Source organism: Gavia stellata, chromosome 1, assembly GCF_030936135.1.
Source record: "Gavia stellata isolate bGavSte3 chromosome 1, bGavSte3.hap2, whole genome shotgun sequence".
In the NCBI taxonomy this organism is placed as follows: Eukaryota; Metazoa; Chordata; class Aves; order Gaviiformes; family Gaviidae; genus Gavia; species Gavia stellata.
The window spans coordinates 11,301,329-11,319,071 of NC_082594.1; the positions used below are offsets into that span (position 1 = coordinate 11,301,329).

The 17,743-nt window shown below is 41.8% G+C and overlaps 1 protein-coding gene across 2 annotated transcripts in view; it reads left to right on the forward strand.

The window, feature by feature from the left end:
- Positions 1-17,743, forward strand: part of FAT3 (FAT atypical cadherin 3) — a 323,651-nt gene that overhangs the window by 293,226 nt on the left and 12,682 nt on the right. For both annotated transcript variants that reach the window (XM_059827150.1, XM_059827219.1), the window contains exons 20-21: positions 935-1,092; positions 8,669-9,137. In XM_059827150.1, the coding sequence (XP_059683133.1) occupies positions 935-1,092; positions 8,669-9,137 (627 nt within the window). The remainder of the gene's footprint in view (positions 1-934; positions 1,093-8,668; positions 9,138-17,743) is intronic.

Below are 17,743 nucleotides of genomic sequence, written 5' to 3' on the forward strand. Positions count from 1 at the left end.
CAACTGAAGATGTACTGCTTAACCCTTCTCAGCACTGGCTTTCAGCATATCTGCTCATAAGCCCTGTAAAATGCTTGTTTATATAGCTATGGGGCTGTACGAAGACCATGATCCAGTTTCCATTGGGAAATTCCCACTGACTTGGTTGAATTCCAGATCAGTAAAACAGGCTGCTGAGAAAACAGGACTTTTCCTAGAGACTGTTACGCCAGATGTTTTCCTGCCATGGGCAAAGCTCTGTAATTAACTCTTCTGCTTACTATTTAGATTACCAAAATTCCAATCTTTATTAATGAAAGCACTACACCATCCCAAAAAGAATGTTTGAGAATATTTGTTAGTTCTCTCCAGCTGTGTTGTTCCCTGGGATATAAAAAGCCAGGTGGAAAGCCAGTGAAGTGGAGCTTTCTGTTGACTTCAGTGAATCCAGGGCTGCATGACAGAGGACATGTGCTGTTTCCCTGATGAAAACACAGCAGATACTGAGCTGTATCGCTGTGATAGTGGGCAGTGGTTGCAGGGAACTCATTGCAAGGGTTTGGCTGGCATCTGCCCATACCTAGCTTTATACCCATAACTCAACTGCCTGATGTACAGGCATGGTCATATTCGATGCCCTCTGTTATCAGTGAAACAACATAGGTGCCTCCAGGGGTGTATAACCTTAAAAATGCTGAATACTTGGAGAAACATCTCTTTTTCATAAGTATGGAGAAATACAGCTTTCCTCCACCCCCTGAAAAAGAATTTCCCCCCAAAATACAATAAGTTTTTGTAGTAGGTGCCAGCTTTTTTTCCTGTCAAAGTTGGGTTTTATTTATTTCTTCCTGGACAGTCTCATTAGCTCTATAAATTCTTTAATTAACTTGACAGTTGAGGAATTACTTCATGTGTCACTAAAAGAACATGTGTCTTTTCAAAATGGTTATTTCAGGCCATACTTCCCTTAGCTTTGCTGGGAATAGCTACATTAAATACCGAGTTTCTGAAAATAGCAAGAAAGAGGAATTCAAGCTGGCTCTCCGTCTGCGAACCCTGCAAAGCAATGGGATTATAATGTACACCAGAGCAAATCCCTGTATAATTCTGAAGGTAATTAAAATAACTTACCTTTTCAGCAGTTGTTTTTTTTTTATTATATGTTTTCTGTTGGCTCTTGATTTGGGGAATGCTGTTCTCATTTCAGCTGTAGATTGAGAAGATGAAGTCCGATCTGTTTCATGCTAACAGGGAAAAACAGCAATTTCGACAATGGCAGCAACAACAACAATCAAAAAAGCAGCATGTTAGTGGTACTTTACTTGGAAAATGCTCCATTGGGTGCTGTTCATTATAAGAACATTATGTGTGCCTGCATACAGGAGCCAATCTGCATGAGATGTAAGATTTGGCCATTTATATGACCATATAGTCAAAACGATGCATGCTGAAATAGCTGTTCTTCTCCTGTGTCCACGCCTGTGATTAGAGGATATGCCCTCATGGCTGTCGAGTTAATTCTAGAAACCAGCTGCTTAGAACGTGTCTCCTACTGAATATGAAGATTTCTGCACTCTGTGAATTAAGATTATTTGTTCAGAGAGGCACGGGATAGCTGGAGATTGATATCCAGTCAATATTCAATTGATAAGCCCTCCATGCATTTTTGTTCTTGATTGGGTTTCTGTGGAATGGCAAATATCTGCTGGACAGAAAGGGAGTGCTAGGCTCATCCAAGAGCCTGCATGTATAGTATTTCTGCTAGAGCCTCTAAGGTACAAAATGAAGACATTGACTTTTGTAACTCAGCCATGTCCTGTAATTCAGCAGTGGGAGAAATGGCACAGAGCCGTTTGTGTCTGTATTTGCAATCTTTAGAGTTCTTTTGGCTGAATGGTTAGGTAAAATGGCTAGATGAGTTATTAATGGGCAACAAATAATTTTATAGCTGTTAGAATGAAATATTTCATGAGCAGAAGTACTGTCTGTCATTCACTGGGGACTCTCAATGTTGTTCAGAATTGTACAAGACAGTTTAAGCTCTGCTTTGAGACATACAGAAATGCAGTTTGAACTTTTCAGTGTACTTTTTGTTCAAAAAATCCAAAACAAAACTGCAGGCTTGAAGACCTTTGAAATCTTCATCATGGTTGCTTTTAGCATATATCAGTAGGGAATGTCTGCAATTTTGTAGTTTTGAAAAACGCTTGAAAAAAACAAATGGCCCTGGTGAAGGATACTACTCAAAAACAATAGGACATGATACAGAGGCAGACTGAAATGGAATTAGAATGTTGATAAGAAATATTATTTTGTTGGAGTTCAGTGTATAAAACTATCATGATTAAGAAGTCCAGCAGGTCAGGTCATAGGCAACTGAGTGGGAATCTCCAGTTGAAGCTGAGAGATTTTGCTGCCAAAAGAGGAAAATTCATGTGATTACAAAAAATAAGTAAGAGAGCCCCTCATTGTGGTTGCCTGGGTTGGGATTTTAGTTGAGGGGTAGGAATTATGTGTTTTCAGTTGCTGCTTCACACAATCACCTAACCATTTTGCTTTGAAAGATACTGGGAGGAAAAAATAATGCTTGAAGGAGCAGCAACAAGAGCTGTGGCTACTCTGCTCCCATCTCAGAGGCCAACTTCCAGGTCATGCTCTTTTTGCTTCCTAGCTCTGAGAAAGGACTTCCAGCTCTGAACTCATCTCATGCAGCACTTAGTAGAGAGCTTCAGACACAGCTGCTGCTTCATGTGTCTGATGAGAGAGGTCCAGCGTCTGACATGCGGTCTTACGGATGCAAGGGCTTCACTTTCTCCCATGCATTGGGCAGGGAAGGACACAGGGAATTCGCTTCCCAGAGCCTCATAGGGCAGGATTTGCTGTTGCAGTGGGTACATCCTTTTCCCAGATCTAGCCCTTGGCTTCTCTAAGCATAGGACTTAAAGAAAAGTAAAGCATTACATTCAGCATGTTTTTTTAAGAAATGGCATCACTTAAAAGATGAGAGATTGCTTGAGTTTTGTTTGCGAAGGTCATTTAGCAAAGTAATATCAGACTAAGGTCTCACAAAAGTGTTCTGTGGCAGATGAATGGCATTATGCTCAAGGGATGTAGCCATAGGAGGTCTCTTCAGGGATGGCAGCTGACTCATGAACTGTACTTTGGGGATCCCTAACCGGGATGCTTTCAAGCAAGTTACCCTTAGACTTTCTAAGCATGTGTTTTGTCATTTATAAACCAGAGGTAAGGCCTTTTTGGTTTTTTGGCGTTTTTTTAAACAGGTGTGTATGTTGTGAGATAGGGAAGCGTTCAGAAATGAGGCCATTAAGTAGATTAATTAGAGGTCTATAAATGTGAAGTTGTTATCATTTGAGCATTGCTTTCAATTAAATTAAACATGAGGAGAAGCTTTCCAAATAGAGGATAAAGGATGGGATCCTGTGCTCTTTTGAGCACTCTGGCATCACTCCAGCAAAGCACTTAATCACTTGCTTAGCTTCCTGTATTTGAAAGCAATTGGAACAACTCACATACCTTAATTTTAAGCACGTACTTAAGTATCTGCCGGGTTAGCACCAGAGGGCCCAGCACCAACACTGAGCTCCAAACAAAGGCAGAAGTGGAAGAAATTTAAACCAACCACATAGTATGAGCCCATGGGAGAATGGGCAGAAAAGACCATCACTGTTGGGGCATATAGTGGCACTGATTTTTTTGAAGCAAGTCTTTCCCATTGCAGTCTATTTAAAAATTAATGCTGCAATATGGTTTTCAGTGTTTAAATGACCAGCTTAATTTTGGGAGCTCATACATTTGTGATAACTCCAGGGATGGAAATATTTCATAACCACAACCTTCTTGGATGGATAATAAATTCCATAGAGCAAACTGCTTGTCTACTACTTTGCTGAAAGCGTACCAGCTACACTGTGTTGATACAATATAATAAGGTTGTTATTTATTCAGCTGTTTCTAATAAAGCAACTCATCCATCGATTTTGAGAGGTTGGCCATTTTTTTCATTGTGTGCTCTTGCTTTTAAGACAATTGGAGCAAAATGAGATGCAGGTCGATGGACTTTTTTCTTCCTTTGAAAAGATTACATGTGCCAAAAACAGTATCACCATTTCCTTTTCCCTATGTAGCATCTATCTGCAAAAGTAAGATTTAACAATTCAAAGCATTACGAGGCCATTGCAGAAGAGAATTCCGTAATTTATTTCTTCTTTTTCAAGCAATGTAATGGAGATTCAACTTGTTTTGTGAAATTTAAAGCGTTAAAGATAGGTGAAGAAAGACTTTCCCATCATGCCAGAAATATAGCTGTTGAATGGTAAAAGGCAAGCATATGTTCTTCCGTCCAGGCAGTTAATGTGAAACTTTGCATGGTTTAGTTAAGTGTATATTATACATTTTAATGCATTACTGCTACATGGCTTATGCTGGATAAGACTGAAGCTTGGATATGATCCCAGTTATGGCTAGAGTTGAAACGAGTAATATTTTAATTAAATATACCGTTTTACACAAACGAACCTGAAATGTAATTCAGCTAACGAAATATTTCCCCAGATAGATTAGTAGGCAGCATGCTGTATCCATGGTGTGTGACTGCAGATGGACTGTGTGAGCCTAAGGTGGTCTCAGAAGAACCATTTGATCATTTTATTACCTATGTTGATATACAAATATGGATGTTAGCCAAACATCTTAGCCAGGCTAATATTCTAATATAATCTACAGTATGTGTTGGGCTCCATTTTGCTCATTGAATGAAACTGTTGAAATGTAACAGATTGCATCAGCTTTTGGAGCCTTGTCTGTTCTTTGTACTTCTTTGCCCATTTTATACATGTGAGGAATTTTGGGTCTTTAAGAGCATACATGCTTAAGTATGCATTAACCTCGCTGTCCTAGTCGTTATAATGAGAGAAACTGTAACTAAGCCCAGAAAGCTCTGAGAGGTGGAAGCTTGGTGGGAATTGTCTGCCCAGCTAGGATGAAGCAGTGTCTCTCTGCTTTCATCTTGGTGGAGAGGGTCTCTGCTGGCACCGTGGGCTGCACTGGCGAGGGGTTGCAGAGTTTGCATCTCTCCGCTGTGAGACGGAGTAACTCAAGCTCTCTGCTGTGTTACATCACATAGATGGAGAAGAAAGCAGTGCCACACATTCAGTCCTGAACTGAGAGTCTGATGCTACCAACCCTCAATCAGACCAGTCATCCCACTGAGGTTATTCTCTAGCTAACTGCTGAGCCTGGACAACAGCATCGGCCTTTCACTGGATTTCCATACTATTTGCTTGAATGTACCTCATTTAGTAAGAAATTAACTTGAAGTCCAGCTTTTCTTGGTACCAAGGTCCAGGCTATAATCAAAGAGCCCTGTGTGAGGATTGAACAGTGTCCCTGACATCACTGCAGTTATGGGGAATCACGGGAACAGCAGGGATTAATTGCTGAATCAAAGATCCATGGTTGAATTCTCCATGCTTAGGAGTGGAGACATCGTTTTGCCCTGTTGAGTGGAGGACCCTTCTCCTCCCTGCCCGGCCAGCCTAGCATCTAAATAGGCAGGACAGGAGCCCTGTGCAGCCCCCACTCCTTGTGGGCTATTCCTGCTCTTCCTCCTCCTCCTCCTCCTCGAGGCACGGGGCCATCAGGGGACAAATATTTCCTCCCTGCCCCACTACAGCAAGGCCTGTGACCATCTGATAAATGAAAGTATTTTTATGGTCCCATTGCTAGGGGTATCTGGGCATTTCACAGTCTTTAATGTATGTATCCGTAAAGCAGTGATGTGAGGTAGGGAAATGACGTTATCCCTCTTTTACTGATGGAGACCTGAAACTAATGACTTGCTTGAGATCCCAGAGGAAGAGTGTTGCAGAGTGTGGATTTCCAGGCATATCTATCATATCTTAGGCTAGTACTGTAAGCGTCGAACCATCCTTTCCATCTGTCAGTCTAGCCTAAGGTGGAGGTTACTAGTGCTTTTTTAATAAAAGGAAGGAAACATAGTCTTTCAGACAATACATATTTTCTGTGTATGTCAGATCATCTGCTGGTAAAAAGAAATAAAAGTGGATGAGAAAAATGTATAAAACCTATTTTAATGGCAAATCTTTTAGATCATCATTTCCCATATACAAATGGTGTAATATTTATCCCAGGTGCTCATATGTGGTGTTGTATTTATAAAGATAATTGGAAAAGCATGTTCTGTGAGTAAGGGTAATAGACATGCAGGCAGTAGGTCCTTCAGGATATAATTAGTCTTAGGGGAGGTATATGTATATTATACACAATCAGTAGAACAGGTTCTGTAGGAAAAAAGCCTTTTGAATAAGAAGCAAGTTAACTGCTTATCCGATGATGGCTGTTTTTCAAAGTGTAATATGTTGGCATGTATTTTTCTGTTTGATTTGTATTCCTGTTGAGCCAGACCACACTTTCTGAGCAGTGGCTTCAAGGTTTGTGGACTATTTTGTTGCGCAGGGAGAAAAGAAACTATTGCTCCATCTCTGGAGAGAAACCAGCTCGGTTTATCAGGGCATCTTGTTTACCGAGATTTCTCCTGAGCAGATGCTTTAATAGGCCCAATTTCAATCTACAAAAATAGTTTACAGCTGAGTTTTGAGTCCTGAAAGAAAAGATTTTTTAATGGAAAATGATCCAGACTTATTTTTCTACACATCCATTAGCCTTTTTTGACTGAGCTGTAGGAGTACCAAGCAACATCCATCCCTCAAGCATGCTGTATTACAATCATAGATCTCCTTTCTTCTCAGTTTCATCACATCCTACAGGTCAAGGAATTCAAAATAGCCAGCCCACCATAGCAGGGGCTATTTCTTGCTCTTCTGGCTCCTTCTACATGTGTATCCCTCTAACACCCCTCATGCCATGCAGAGTAAGTAGCTAGCTGGCATTTATAAGGAGCTTGTCACGTGCTTAGCATCTCTGTGTCCACCCTGTCCAAATGATTGCAGAGCGGTGGAGTGGTGTGGTTTACAGCCCAACTCCCCAGTGTCGCTTGGCTTGAGGCTACAGCCCACTTCAAGTTCAGCCGGTCAAGAGACTGAGGTCTGGAAAGGAGAGGGAAGTCCAGAAATCATCAGAACTCAAGATTTTTCCCTTAGCTTTTCTCCAGGTAGTTTTGTGAACCTCCAAGGACAATAAAGTGCTGACAATGACACAGCAGCACAGTCTGCCCCTGTAGATGCCCAGTATCCCATTTACCTTCAAGCCACATCAGAGAGCCTGGCAGAGAAGAGTTTGAGCACCAGTTCAGACACATGCCAAGGGATGTCTTTAGCTAACACAGTTTTAAATGACTGTTCATGCCAGAAACAGCCAAAAATGGCCAAAGACAGATGGACACAATGCAGCATCCTCACATCTGCATTAGCCAAGCCAGTTCAGCAGGCCACAAAAGTTCTGGTAGGTTCTTGCATTGACAGCTATGGCAACTCTGCTCTGCTGGGGGAAGCCGTAGGGTTGTGTTACGGATAAACCAGTGAGAGTACCATGTGTGCTGCAGGGAAGGATGAAAAAGGACACAGTGCCTGAACTTTTCAGGGGGATAAATAATGGGACAGAACTGTCTTGAGATGGGATTTGCAGAAATAAATACTTCCTAGAGCATGACATAAAGGTGAAATAATTGCAAGAGCTTTCGGAGAGCTTGAATCCAATTAATGTGTCGTAAGAAATTATTTCCAGCCTTGTCAGCCATTTTAAACTTATCTGCCATCTGCTAGAGAAGCCTAAAATCTTTGGGTAAACTGCTAATCAGGAAAGCAGCACTTCATACTTATTTCCTCACTCTGCGCTTCGCCTGCCCCAGCAGGCCAGCACAGACTTTCCCTTTATGAGGACTTCAGATGGGTGAAGGACAGGAGGGAGCATGAGAAATCCTAACAAGCCCTCTAAAGCCATGAACCCAGCATAAATATGAGAGGGGAAAGAAAGAAAAGTAAGAGCCGTCTTACGTCATCTGTGAGGTACGCATGGAGCAGGTAGTGTAGCATCCTTGGAAAATAACTGACTTTTGGTCAACCAGAATCTTACTGTTGCACTTAGAGAAACTGAACTTATGACACTTAGGGACAAGTCCACACCTCGCTGAGATGCTCCAGAAGGTCACAGAGGCACAGGATGTGTGCATGAGCAGAGCACCTAACATCCCCAGCTGAAAACAGTGGCCACTGACTTCGCCACAAGCCTCTCTCAAACAGTCAGAGGCGGTCCCTTGCCCTGATTGTCCTTTCAGTAGCATCAACTACCAGGAGCAGAACTGCAGCGCGCAGGTGGATGACGGGACTTGCTCAGAGAGACACGACTGCTCAGCAACAGAGCCAAGAACAGAACATGGGACCTCTGGTCCATGCCCTATTCAGTGAGACATATCATTACCCCAGTCCTCGCCTGTGTTCTGCATCTATATTTTTTCTGTATTTTCAGTTTGCCTGCAGTAACTGGCTTTGGGTAATTCTAAGTAAGCTGATATTTATCACCTTATTTTTTTTGCTCATCATAAAGGCACAGCTTTTTGCTACTTTAGTGTCATGTAGTTTAACACTGTATAGAGACCGTCTAGAAGTCCTCTGTGTTTCCACATTCTCCGTGAGAGCATATTATGAGACGGCTGAGTGCCTGAAGTGCTTTGATATCTGTTTTCCTCCTGCAGATTGTCGATGGCAAGCTGTGGTTCCAGTTGGACTGTGGAAGTGGGCCGGGGATCCTGGGAATTTCTGGCAGGGCCGTTAATGATGGAAGCTGGCATTCGGTCTTCCTGGAGCTGAATCGCAATTTCACGAGCTTGTCCCTGGACGACAGCTACGTGGAGCGCCGCAAAGCCCCCCTCTATTTCCAGACTCTCAGCACAGATAGCTCCGTCTACTTCGGCGCCCAGGTCCAAGTGGATAACGTCCGCAGCCTGACCGACAAGAGAACAACGCAGGTCTTGAGCGGCTTTCAGGGCTGCCTGGATTCAGTTGTCCTAAATAACAACGAACTGCCGCTCCAGAACAAGCGCAGCAGCTTTGCAGAAGTGGTTGGCCTGACCGAATTAAAGCTTGGCTGCGTCCTCTACCCCGATGCCTGCGAGAGGCATCCCTGCCAGAACGGCGGCACCTGTACCAGCGTGCCATCTGGCGGTAAGGATTTTGCATTGCTTTATGGGTTTCCCCCTCCCCATTTCCCTCTATAATTTATTGCCAGAGATGGTTTTATGCAGCAACATGCTTGAAAAATCTCATGAACTCTATAAAACTCTGATAGGTATTGCAAATTGTGTAAAAGCTGTTTGCTCTATAAATAACAGTGAAATGGTGCCCCTTCTCATTGCATTAGTGTTCCAGGAGGAAATTGATTTATTGGCTGTTAGGATAATCCCATTTCTATAGAAACCAATAGAATTACAATTACTGTAATGCTCAGCTGGATTTTTCAGGATCCATTTACAGCATCGAAGGCTGTACACAAAGATGATGATTTCAAACGTCCATCACAGATGCAACGGCACTGTTGCCTTTCTCTGTTTCTGAAGCTGTCACAAATAATTACTGAGCTGTCCACAAACACCTTGGTCCTTTTGTGAGTGAGTAATTTGATTACATGTCTGCATGGAAAATAGCAAGTCCGCCCCATTATAACCCCCCCCCCCAAAGTGTATTTTACAGCTTCCTCAGAGGCCTGAGTGCTTCAAGGTCTAAGTAGTATTATCCAAAGTTTATAGGGCATTGATTTAAACTGTGCTCACGTTGGAGTTTCCTATCCAGTGGTTATATGGTGCTTGTGTGATTTGGTGCTGGTGACTTACTACCCAGTAATGTAGTGCACAAGTTACCAGACCATAAGCACAGTGAGCATCTTGGCAGGAAAAAAACAAATGGTATACATGTAGGACCTTTTCTCTAGGGCTATTCTCTCTCTGCAGTGTTCAGGTTTCTCTTCCAGTTCCCCATATTGTGTTAGCAGGCAGCATTGCTCACCTTTTCCAGCAGACTAAAACTTTGTCTCAGTGAGCTGACAAGGTCTCACCTCCCCTACGTCCTAGCAAGGACATTTTCCAGGCCGAGCAGGAGGATGCTCAAAAGAGAGGTCTTCTGCGAGTTCAGAGCTTTCCATCCACTTATTGTCAGTGGTTTTGGTTGTGGTTCCCTAGGGAAGTTCCCACCAAACTTTTTTTATGGAGCATTTAACCGCTGTCCAGGGCTTTCTGCTTTACTGTGTCCGTGTAGTTCCCTTGAATCCATAATTGTTATTTCTGTTTTTCATTGTTTTAAGCTTTGTTCTCATATTTCCTTTCTGATCACTCTCTCCCAACTAGATTTTTCTAAACTTTAGGAACTTCCTAAACTTCAGAACAGTTTAGTTTTCAAGGCTGAAATCCGGTGAGATCTGAGCAAAACTGACTGTAAGACAGAAGTTTCTCGCTTGGATAACCCTGTCCTTATAGAGTAAGCCCTGACAATGTGAATTTTCTGATGCTGAGCTATCTCAGCTAGCATCTCCTCTGGATCCTTGGCTTTGAGTCAGCCACATCTTCTCCCATGCCAGGGCAAAGGGAGCATCAGGGATGCTATCGGCTTTGCTGTCGGCAGAAGGAGATGGGGGGACAGTTGGGAGGAATGAAACGTAGTACTGGCAAGCCAGGATGTGATGTGCAGCATGAGGACAAATGTTGCTGCTTGTGTGTGTTGTTAAGGGTCTTTATTTACTAAGGGAAAGAAAGAAAATGAGTGCTGCACAAGGACAAAAGAAAATCGTTCTGAGGCAGAAGGATGCTGCAGCCACTGAGAGAATTGCTAAGGAAGATTATTTAAATCCCTAGGAAATACAGCTATAATATGTACATGAATGTAACATGGGTTTGATTCAGACTCCATACTTAATAAATGAGATAGATTAACCATTCACCTAGCATTCTAGGAAGCATGAGAACAGCTCCTTCTATTGATTTTATTTGAGTCTATTTACAGCATTGCTCAGCAATCTCGTGATGAGTAAATTGAAACCTTTCTAACGAAACGCTTTACAGTAATTCTTTTCTTCCCAGCGCCATGTGCATGCCAATTCAAACTGAGGGGAGCTGTGGGGCGGGGGAGAAACAGGCGGTGCTAAAGATTAGACCCATTTTATTACTGGAATGGCACGCACCGTTTTCATGTCAACGTAATTCGCTGCTGGAAAGCAGTCATGGAACTGATTTAACTTGTCTGCGTTCCTGCCTCGGCGAGGGGGCACGTGCCCTGCGGGGATGTTTCAGCTGCCTGCCGTTAAAAAATCTGTTTGCTGTTTTTACTGCCTCAGCAGTGTATGTAAATAAAGGATTGTTATAAAGCCATAATTCCAGGGCAATGGGCCCTGACTGTACATTGGTGGTTCTGCAGCCCAGCCCACAAGGAGAAGGCATGGGCATTTTTGTTTCCACCAGGGAAAGTGATTCTGTTGTTAGTGTCCTCCATATGCAAAAAGGCCACATAAGTAAATTCCGTAGAGCACAGAGCCCAGCAGCATTGCAAATGCTAGTTGTAGAGCCACATATTGCAACGTACATTTAAGAATCACCAGCCATTGTATTTGCTGACATAGATGTTAGCAGCTGACTTTCATTTAAAATTTTAAAAAAAAAAAAGTATTAACGCTTCATTTTTTATCTTAAGGAAGAAAATGGCAGCTTTTTTCTTTTTTGAAGGGGGGAAACATTCGAAAATATGCTGTGCAAAGATCCTTTTCCCAATACCAGGGCATTCAGTAGCATTAGGATCTCTTGACTAATATTTGCTATGATATTATCCTCCTATGAAAGTTTCTGAAGAATAATGTTCCTAAACAGAGAGTATTTGGCATAATGATAGAATTTGTTTTAATAAATAAATCCTCTAATTTGAATTTTACAGAGCAGATTTCATATACTGTTAACATCCTTTTTCTTACAGAAACCCTACTGTGCTTTACAAGGAAACTAAGAGAGAGAAAAAGAAAGCTCAGATTTATAGCTAACTTTAAAAGAAAACAGTCAAGCAAAGGTTACCCAACATTATAACATGAAAGAGTTGCTGGCTACATGCCAGAAATCAAAGGGGCTGTGTCTAATTTGCATATAATTTGCATAAAGAAATCATCTAAAACACAAACCTCAATAATAGTATACCTGTTGTGAGATCTTCCTTTCAATAGAAATGCCTACTGCCCTATTCACCATTAATAAAACACTGCCTCTGATTACCTTCTACTTCATCCTGCGGTTATGGGCACAGGGTAATATTGCAGCCCTGTTTCAGGAATTGCTAAAGCGATGTTTTGCCTGCACTAGGAGTGTGGCCAAGCTGCTGCTGTTAGGGTTTGTATGGATAAATTCACAGCGCCTTTGAAGCTCCTGACTCGGGGACCGGACTGTGCATGGGCTGCACAGAGTTTGGGACTGATTGCAAAGGTATTGCCCCGAAAAAAGAGCCGACACAGGGCTAGTTGACCCATGCTGGCTCTTTCTGTCTGACCTCTCTGTATACTGAACAGAAGGACAAGATGTGAATCTTAGCCTGCAGGAGAATGTACGGTAGCTCAGATGCTCTGAGACATCACTGAGAGCACAGAAAAACCTCTCTGCTTCCAAAATCTGGTTTCTGGGCCAGCTGAAAGCATCCATGGCATGAACCTCTGCTTGCACTCATGTGTTCCCACGGGTCCGAATCACGTCCCGTGGCAGCAGAGTATGCCGAGCATTGTTGGCGGTGAAAGAGAGGGTACTGTGTGTCCAGGGACCCTGCGGGGAGATCCCATGCATGCTTAAAAAAGGCTGGGAAAGGGGGATGAGGCACTCACCAGGTCTGACAGCTCAGGAGACTCCTGAAAGCTATATATGGCTTTAGGACAAAAATTAGGACAATTTTCTTGGAGACACTGGAAACCACGGCCCTGAAATACAGGCCATGTTATTCCCAACTTTTCAGCCCCTACCCATAAATACAGGTCAGTGAAGCTATTTTTGAAGAAAGTTGTTAGCATTTTGAAACCTGACAAACAGCATGACTTTCAGAAACGGCTTGGCCCTTCGGACTGAAATTTCCCAAGAAAATTCAACCAAGTGTTTAAAGTGTGGTTAAGCTATAAGCTGCTGAATATGAGGTCTTAAAATGGGAAATGTCACACAACCTTAATAATGGAGTGGCATTACCAGGTCTGCCAATAGTAAATATATGTTTATCTGCATGAATAACAACATAAGCAATCACAGCAATAGAAAGCTTTACTGTAATCAAATCTGAACACTGCGCCAAGCCTTTCAACCACAGAAAGAAACCTCGTGCTTGTAAAGCCTGCAATTATAAGTATAGTTACTTCCTTTTAATTTGATCAGTCCTATATACATCTGGCTTTGATTGAAGTAAGTGGCTTATATGAGTAGGCAATTTTATTTGAACATGAAGCATTTGAGCAGAAATATCTACTGAGTCAAGGACTGTGGGCAGAGTGTGAGGACAGAAAGTCATTGTTTTCCCCTCTCCTCATTTTTTCTTTTTTAGTTTTCTTATGAACAGAGTTAAAATCCAAAGAGAGGGAAAAATGCAACCTGGCACTTAGGTGGTGGTTTTAATATATTTTTTAAAGCATCTTGGCAACCTTGACACAGGGGTGTTTTTGAAGATTAGGTAGTTCATAAGAAAAACATTAGGGAAAAATGGGCGCATTAATACCGTAGTCATGAACTGATCTGGTCTTACTTACGTTCTCAATCTCGCTTTTACACACGCACAAACAAACCAGCATGCTGTAATGTGAGCATACCAAATGCACATCAGTTAATTTTTAAAAGCTTTTTAGACATTTTGGGGCTTTTAATCTTTTTTATAGCTATGCTTTTACACATCTGGATTTAAATTCCCTCTTTCAAAGCACATACACGCCAATCCTTTCATAGAAAGCTCCAGTTTAACAAAGACTGAGGTTGGTTTTCATACCAACTAGTGGCAAGAGGCAGTCATATGTTTGAAGACAGATAAATTAAATCTGAAGTGGCAGCAATATGTATGGCTGAAGAACACACAGTTCTTGAAGGTGGCCTGGTATGTCTATAAACATACCAACATACAAATGCTGGGAAAAATGCCTCTTCACCTTCAGTTCTTCTCATCCGTTAACTTGCCATGAAACGCTATGTGAGCAGGGCCAAGGGCAGGCCTGTTTCTGGACATTGAATTTGTCAGCTCTAGCTGCACAGCAGGGTAAGAAACTACATGGGGAGATCAAATGCAAAGCGAAAGCACGTAACAGATAAAAGCCAGCAGTCCTCTTGCATGTGATAGCTAGAAGCAGGAGCATACACATGTTCAAAAAAAGAATTGGCAGCAGTTTGGAGCATCCTCTTTAATAAAGCCAAGTAAACCTCAGGATAGACAGACATTCAGATGCTCAGGCTGGGAATGCTACCAACGATGTTCGCTGCATAACGGCATCCCATCTGCTGATGGCACCGTGCCTGCCTTTTGCCACTGTCTCTGCTTATTAAGTGCCAAGCAAACATAGGTATAGGCGGGAAGCCTGCGTGGTGTCCTCGCTTACAGCATGTTGCTCTTTGGTAAGGTCTGGGCTGAAAAATTCCTTTTTCCTCTGGACAGGGACATGCCAACAAGGCAGGAAGAGAAGCTCTTGGAGTCAAAGTGAGAAGGTGAGACTCAGCTACATAGGGGGGACTCAGATTAGCATAGGAGCATGACAGAAGCCTTATAAAACAACCAGAAAGCCCAAGACCATGTGTAGGCAGGAGAGGGCTATGTCTAAATAAATGTTTTAGATCATGAACGAGCTTTGGCATGAATCTTCTGATCATCCCCTCTCACGGCGCTTTGATTCCTGTTGTGGAGAGGTGAGGTCTCAAAGGGCAGGACCAGGCTTCCCTCTGGACAGTGCTGAGCTGGAAGATATGCACCAGAAGTGCAGCTAATGTGATGCTAAGGCTCTGAAATGCGTGCATTGAGGGTCCTGGGTCCTCAGCACCAACTGCTTTGCTCCACAGACCCACTGCCATTGCTCTGCAGGGCGTGCTAATGGAGATACAGCCTAAAAGGGCTATATCATTGCTCATAGCTCTTAGGTCAGCTGTTGGTACAGGCTATTGTGGCACATGCTGAGAGTGTTGTGGTCCCACCCCAGCAACATTGCAGATGTGTTTACTAGAGCTTTCTGTCTTTTTCTACTATTTACCTCTGAAGAAATACAGTGGTGATATCACAAAATTTGCTGCCTCAGAGAATGCAGATCAACATTTTCCAGCATCAGTGTGCAAAATGAAATATTCATGTCACTTGGAGAGAACTCAGATGGACTGTATGATCTTAAATGTTGATGAATTTCCAAGACTTTCAGTGCCTTCATTGTGAACAGGAGCAAGCCCTAGACTGCCTGAAAGCATTTTTCCAGCCCCTGCTGAGAGGACAGGGCACTTAACCTTTTCTTCAGCTCTGTTGTCCTCAGATGTGGGAAGCTTGCTTATTATTCTTCTGCTAAACGGGTGGGAAGAAATGCATGATATATTACCAGAATATTAAATTTAAAGTGTAATAAAAATTCTTTGTTAGACCCAAGATGCACTCCTGACCAAAAGGGTTTTCTGTACTATTGCACTTCGTGGCTTCAATGTGCAGTAGCAGGCAAAATTACAGCCTCTGCTGAGAGGTTTGGAGAAGCATAAAAGATCTGGCAAGTCTGCTGGCCGAGTCAATATATGCTGTGTACTGAGCCATCGTATCAGCTCTTGATGAATTTCAACATATGCTTTGCTGTGTTGGAGACCTCCCGGGTGAATGCTTTGCAGCTCTGAGCATGTGTGTCATGGGAAAGTTCTGTGTCTTTTGCCAGTGGCTCAGAGTTGGCAGGTGTATGGCAGTGCTTCCAACGGGAGGAAAAGTCAATGATAAATATTGTAATTTAATACTGTCTTGGTTTATTGCCTTTTTTATTTCTAACTTTGATCCCTAGACTTAGAATCTATGCTGAATACTTCAATCTTCTAATATGTGACTATGTTCCACCATCATTAAATGAAATTCGGTTGAAAATGTAGGCTTTCAGAAGCAGACTTCATTTTGGTCTTGTTCATACATTGCCCAATAGAGCTCTGATACATCTGGAGCATTCCGTTTCATCTCCTCTTAGTATAAAATGTTAATTCAAGTTGGTGCATCTTTAATATAAACAATAGGCAATAATAATAATTAATAAATCCACACTCCTTTTATACTTGGTGGTAAAAGGATTTTTTTTTTGTTACCAAATCAATATTTTGTAGGTTTTCTGCAGTGAATAAATGTAACAGAATATGTTACAGAGTGAGAACCCAGAACTTAATCAGCTGAAACAAACACAAGACATGAAAAGAGAGTGATTCAAAGGCTTTGTCTTACGAATGATTGGCAACTAGTAACTTAGGTACAGAAAGTCATTTTTTAAAGTGACTTTAAAGTTATGTACATTTAGAATATCAGATAACAAATAGAAGAACATATCTATTCTACTATCATATAAGGCAACAGATTTGTTTATTAATAAAATGGTTTATATTTGAATTTAACATTATCATTTCGCTTAAAATCATTGAGACCATAAAAAATATATAAAATATTACTGAAAATTTTTGAACTATAGATGTCACTGTTCAGTCATAAAATGAAGCACTGCAACAGCTTTATTTATTCATGCTGTGATTTCTACCTATGGTATTTCTAGATCAGCTACTTTGCCAACTACCAATAAATCTTCCGCAGGGATGGCATCAAAATGCAATGACTGGTGCAGTCGCAGTTGTATAATTCTTCAGACCCAGATCTCTACAAGTCCAGAAAGTTGTTCGCATTGTCTGAATGAGATATGCATAAGACACCAAAGAATAATCCCATCTTGCTGATGCTGCCCAAACATGCTTTCTAGGAATCCCCAAAGTCGAATCATTTATCTTCTTAACTCTGCAACCTTGAAAACAGCAGTGCTTCTATCTCCCTTCTTGTAGCAGGACAGCAAAACAGCATGATATTTGAGTATCTATTTCATTTATCTTCAGTTAAATAGGATTGGACTCTTGAGTGAATACGCCAGCAAGTCTGGTTCCAAGTTTGTTCTCTAAAGCCTGTCTTCATGAAAGAATTCAATTAGAGTATCTGAACAACGTGAATTGAACAGGATACGACATAAAAGATGTGGGAGCCTTAATACAGAATTGCTTTTGCCTCATGCCTCCACTGGGCTTTTCCATATTGTTTCCATGAAATTCTTTTCCTTGTAACTGTGCTGGAAATTCCTGCCTTGTTTCCTGGAACAGTGGCTTTTAAAATATATTTTGGGGGTTTTTTTCGGATGTATAGATACAGAAAGTTTTTTAAAGTATGTTTAAAAAGCTCACCGCTGAGGGATGATATTTCAGCTACATCAGCTTGATCTCCAATAATCTTGACACTGAACTGAGTTGCATTCAACCATTTCAGCTCTAACTCCAGCAGTATTAATGGCAGGAAGGTTCCTTGTTCCAGTTGCTTAATATGCTATATTCAGTAAGTATGTGAACCCCATAACTGGAGCTTGAACCTTGCCTACACATCTGTTTAGGGCATTTGAATTGTGTAAGTAGTTTTTTAAAAAATCAGCCAAAACTTTTCTACAGATGTCCACAAAAATTTTGCTAGTTCAACATCTCTAATCTAGGAGTCTTTCCATCCCAGGGACTGCCTTAGCCATCAATGGCTTTCACAACCTACATGTTCCCTGC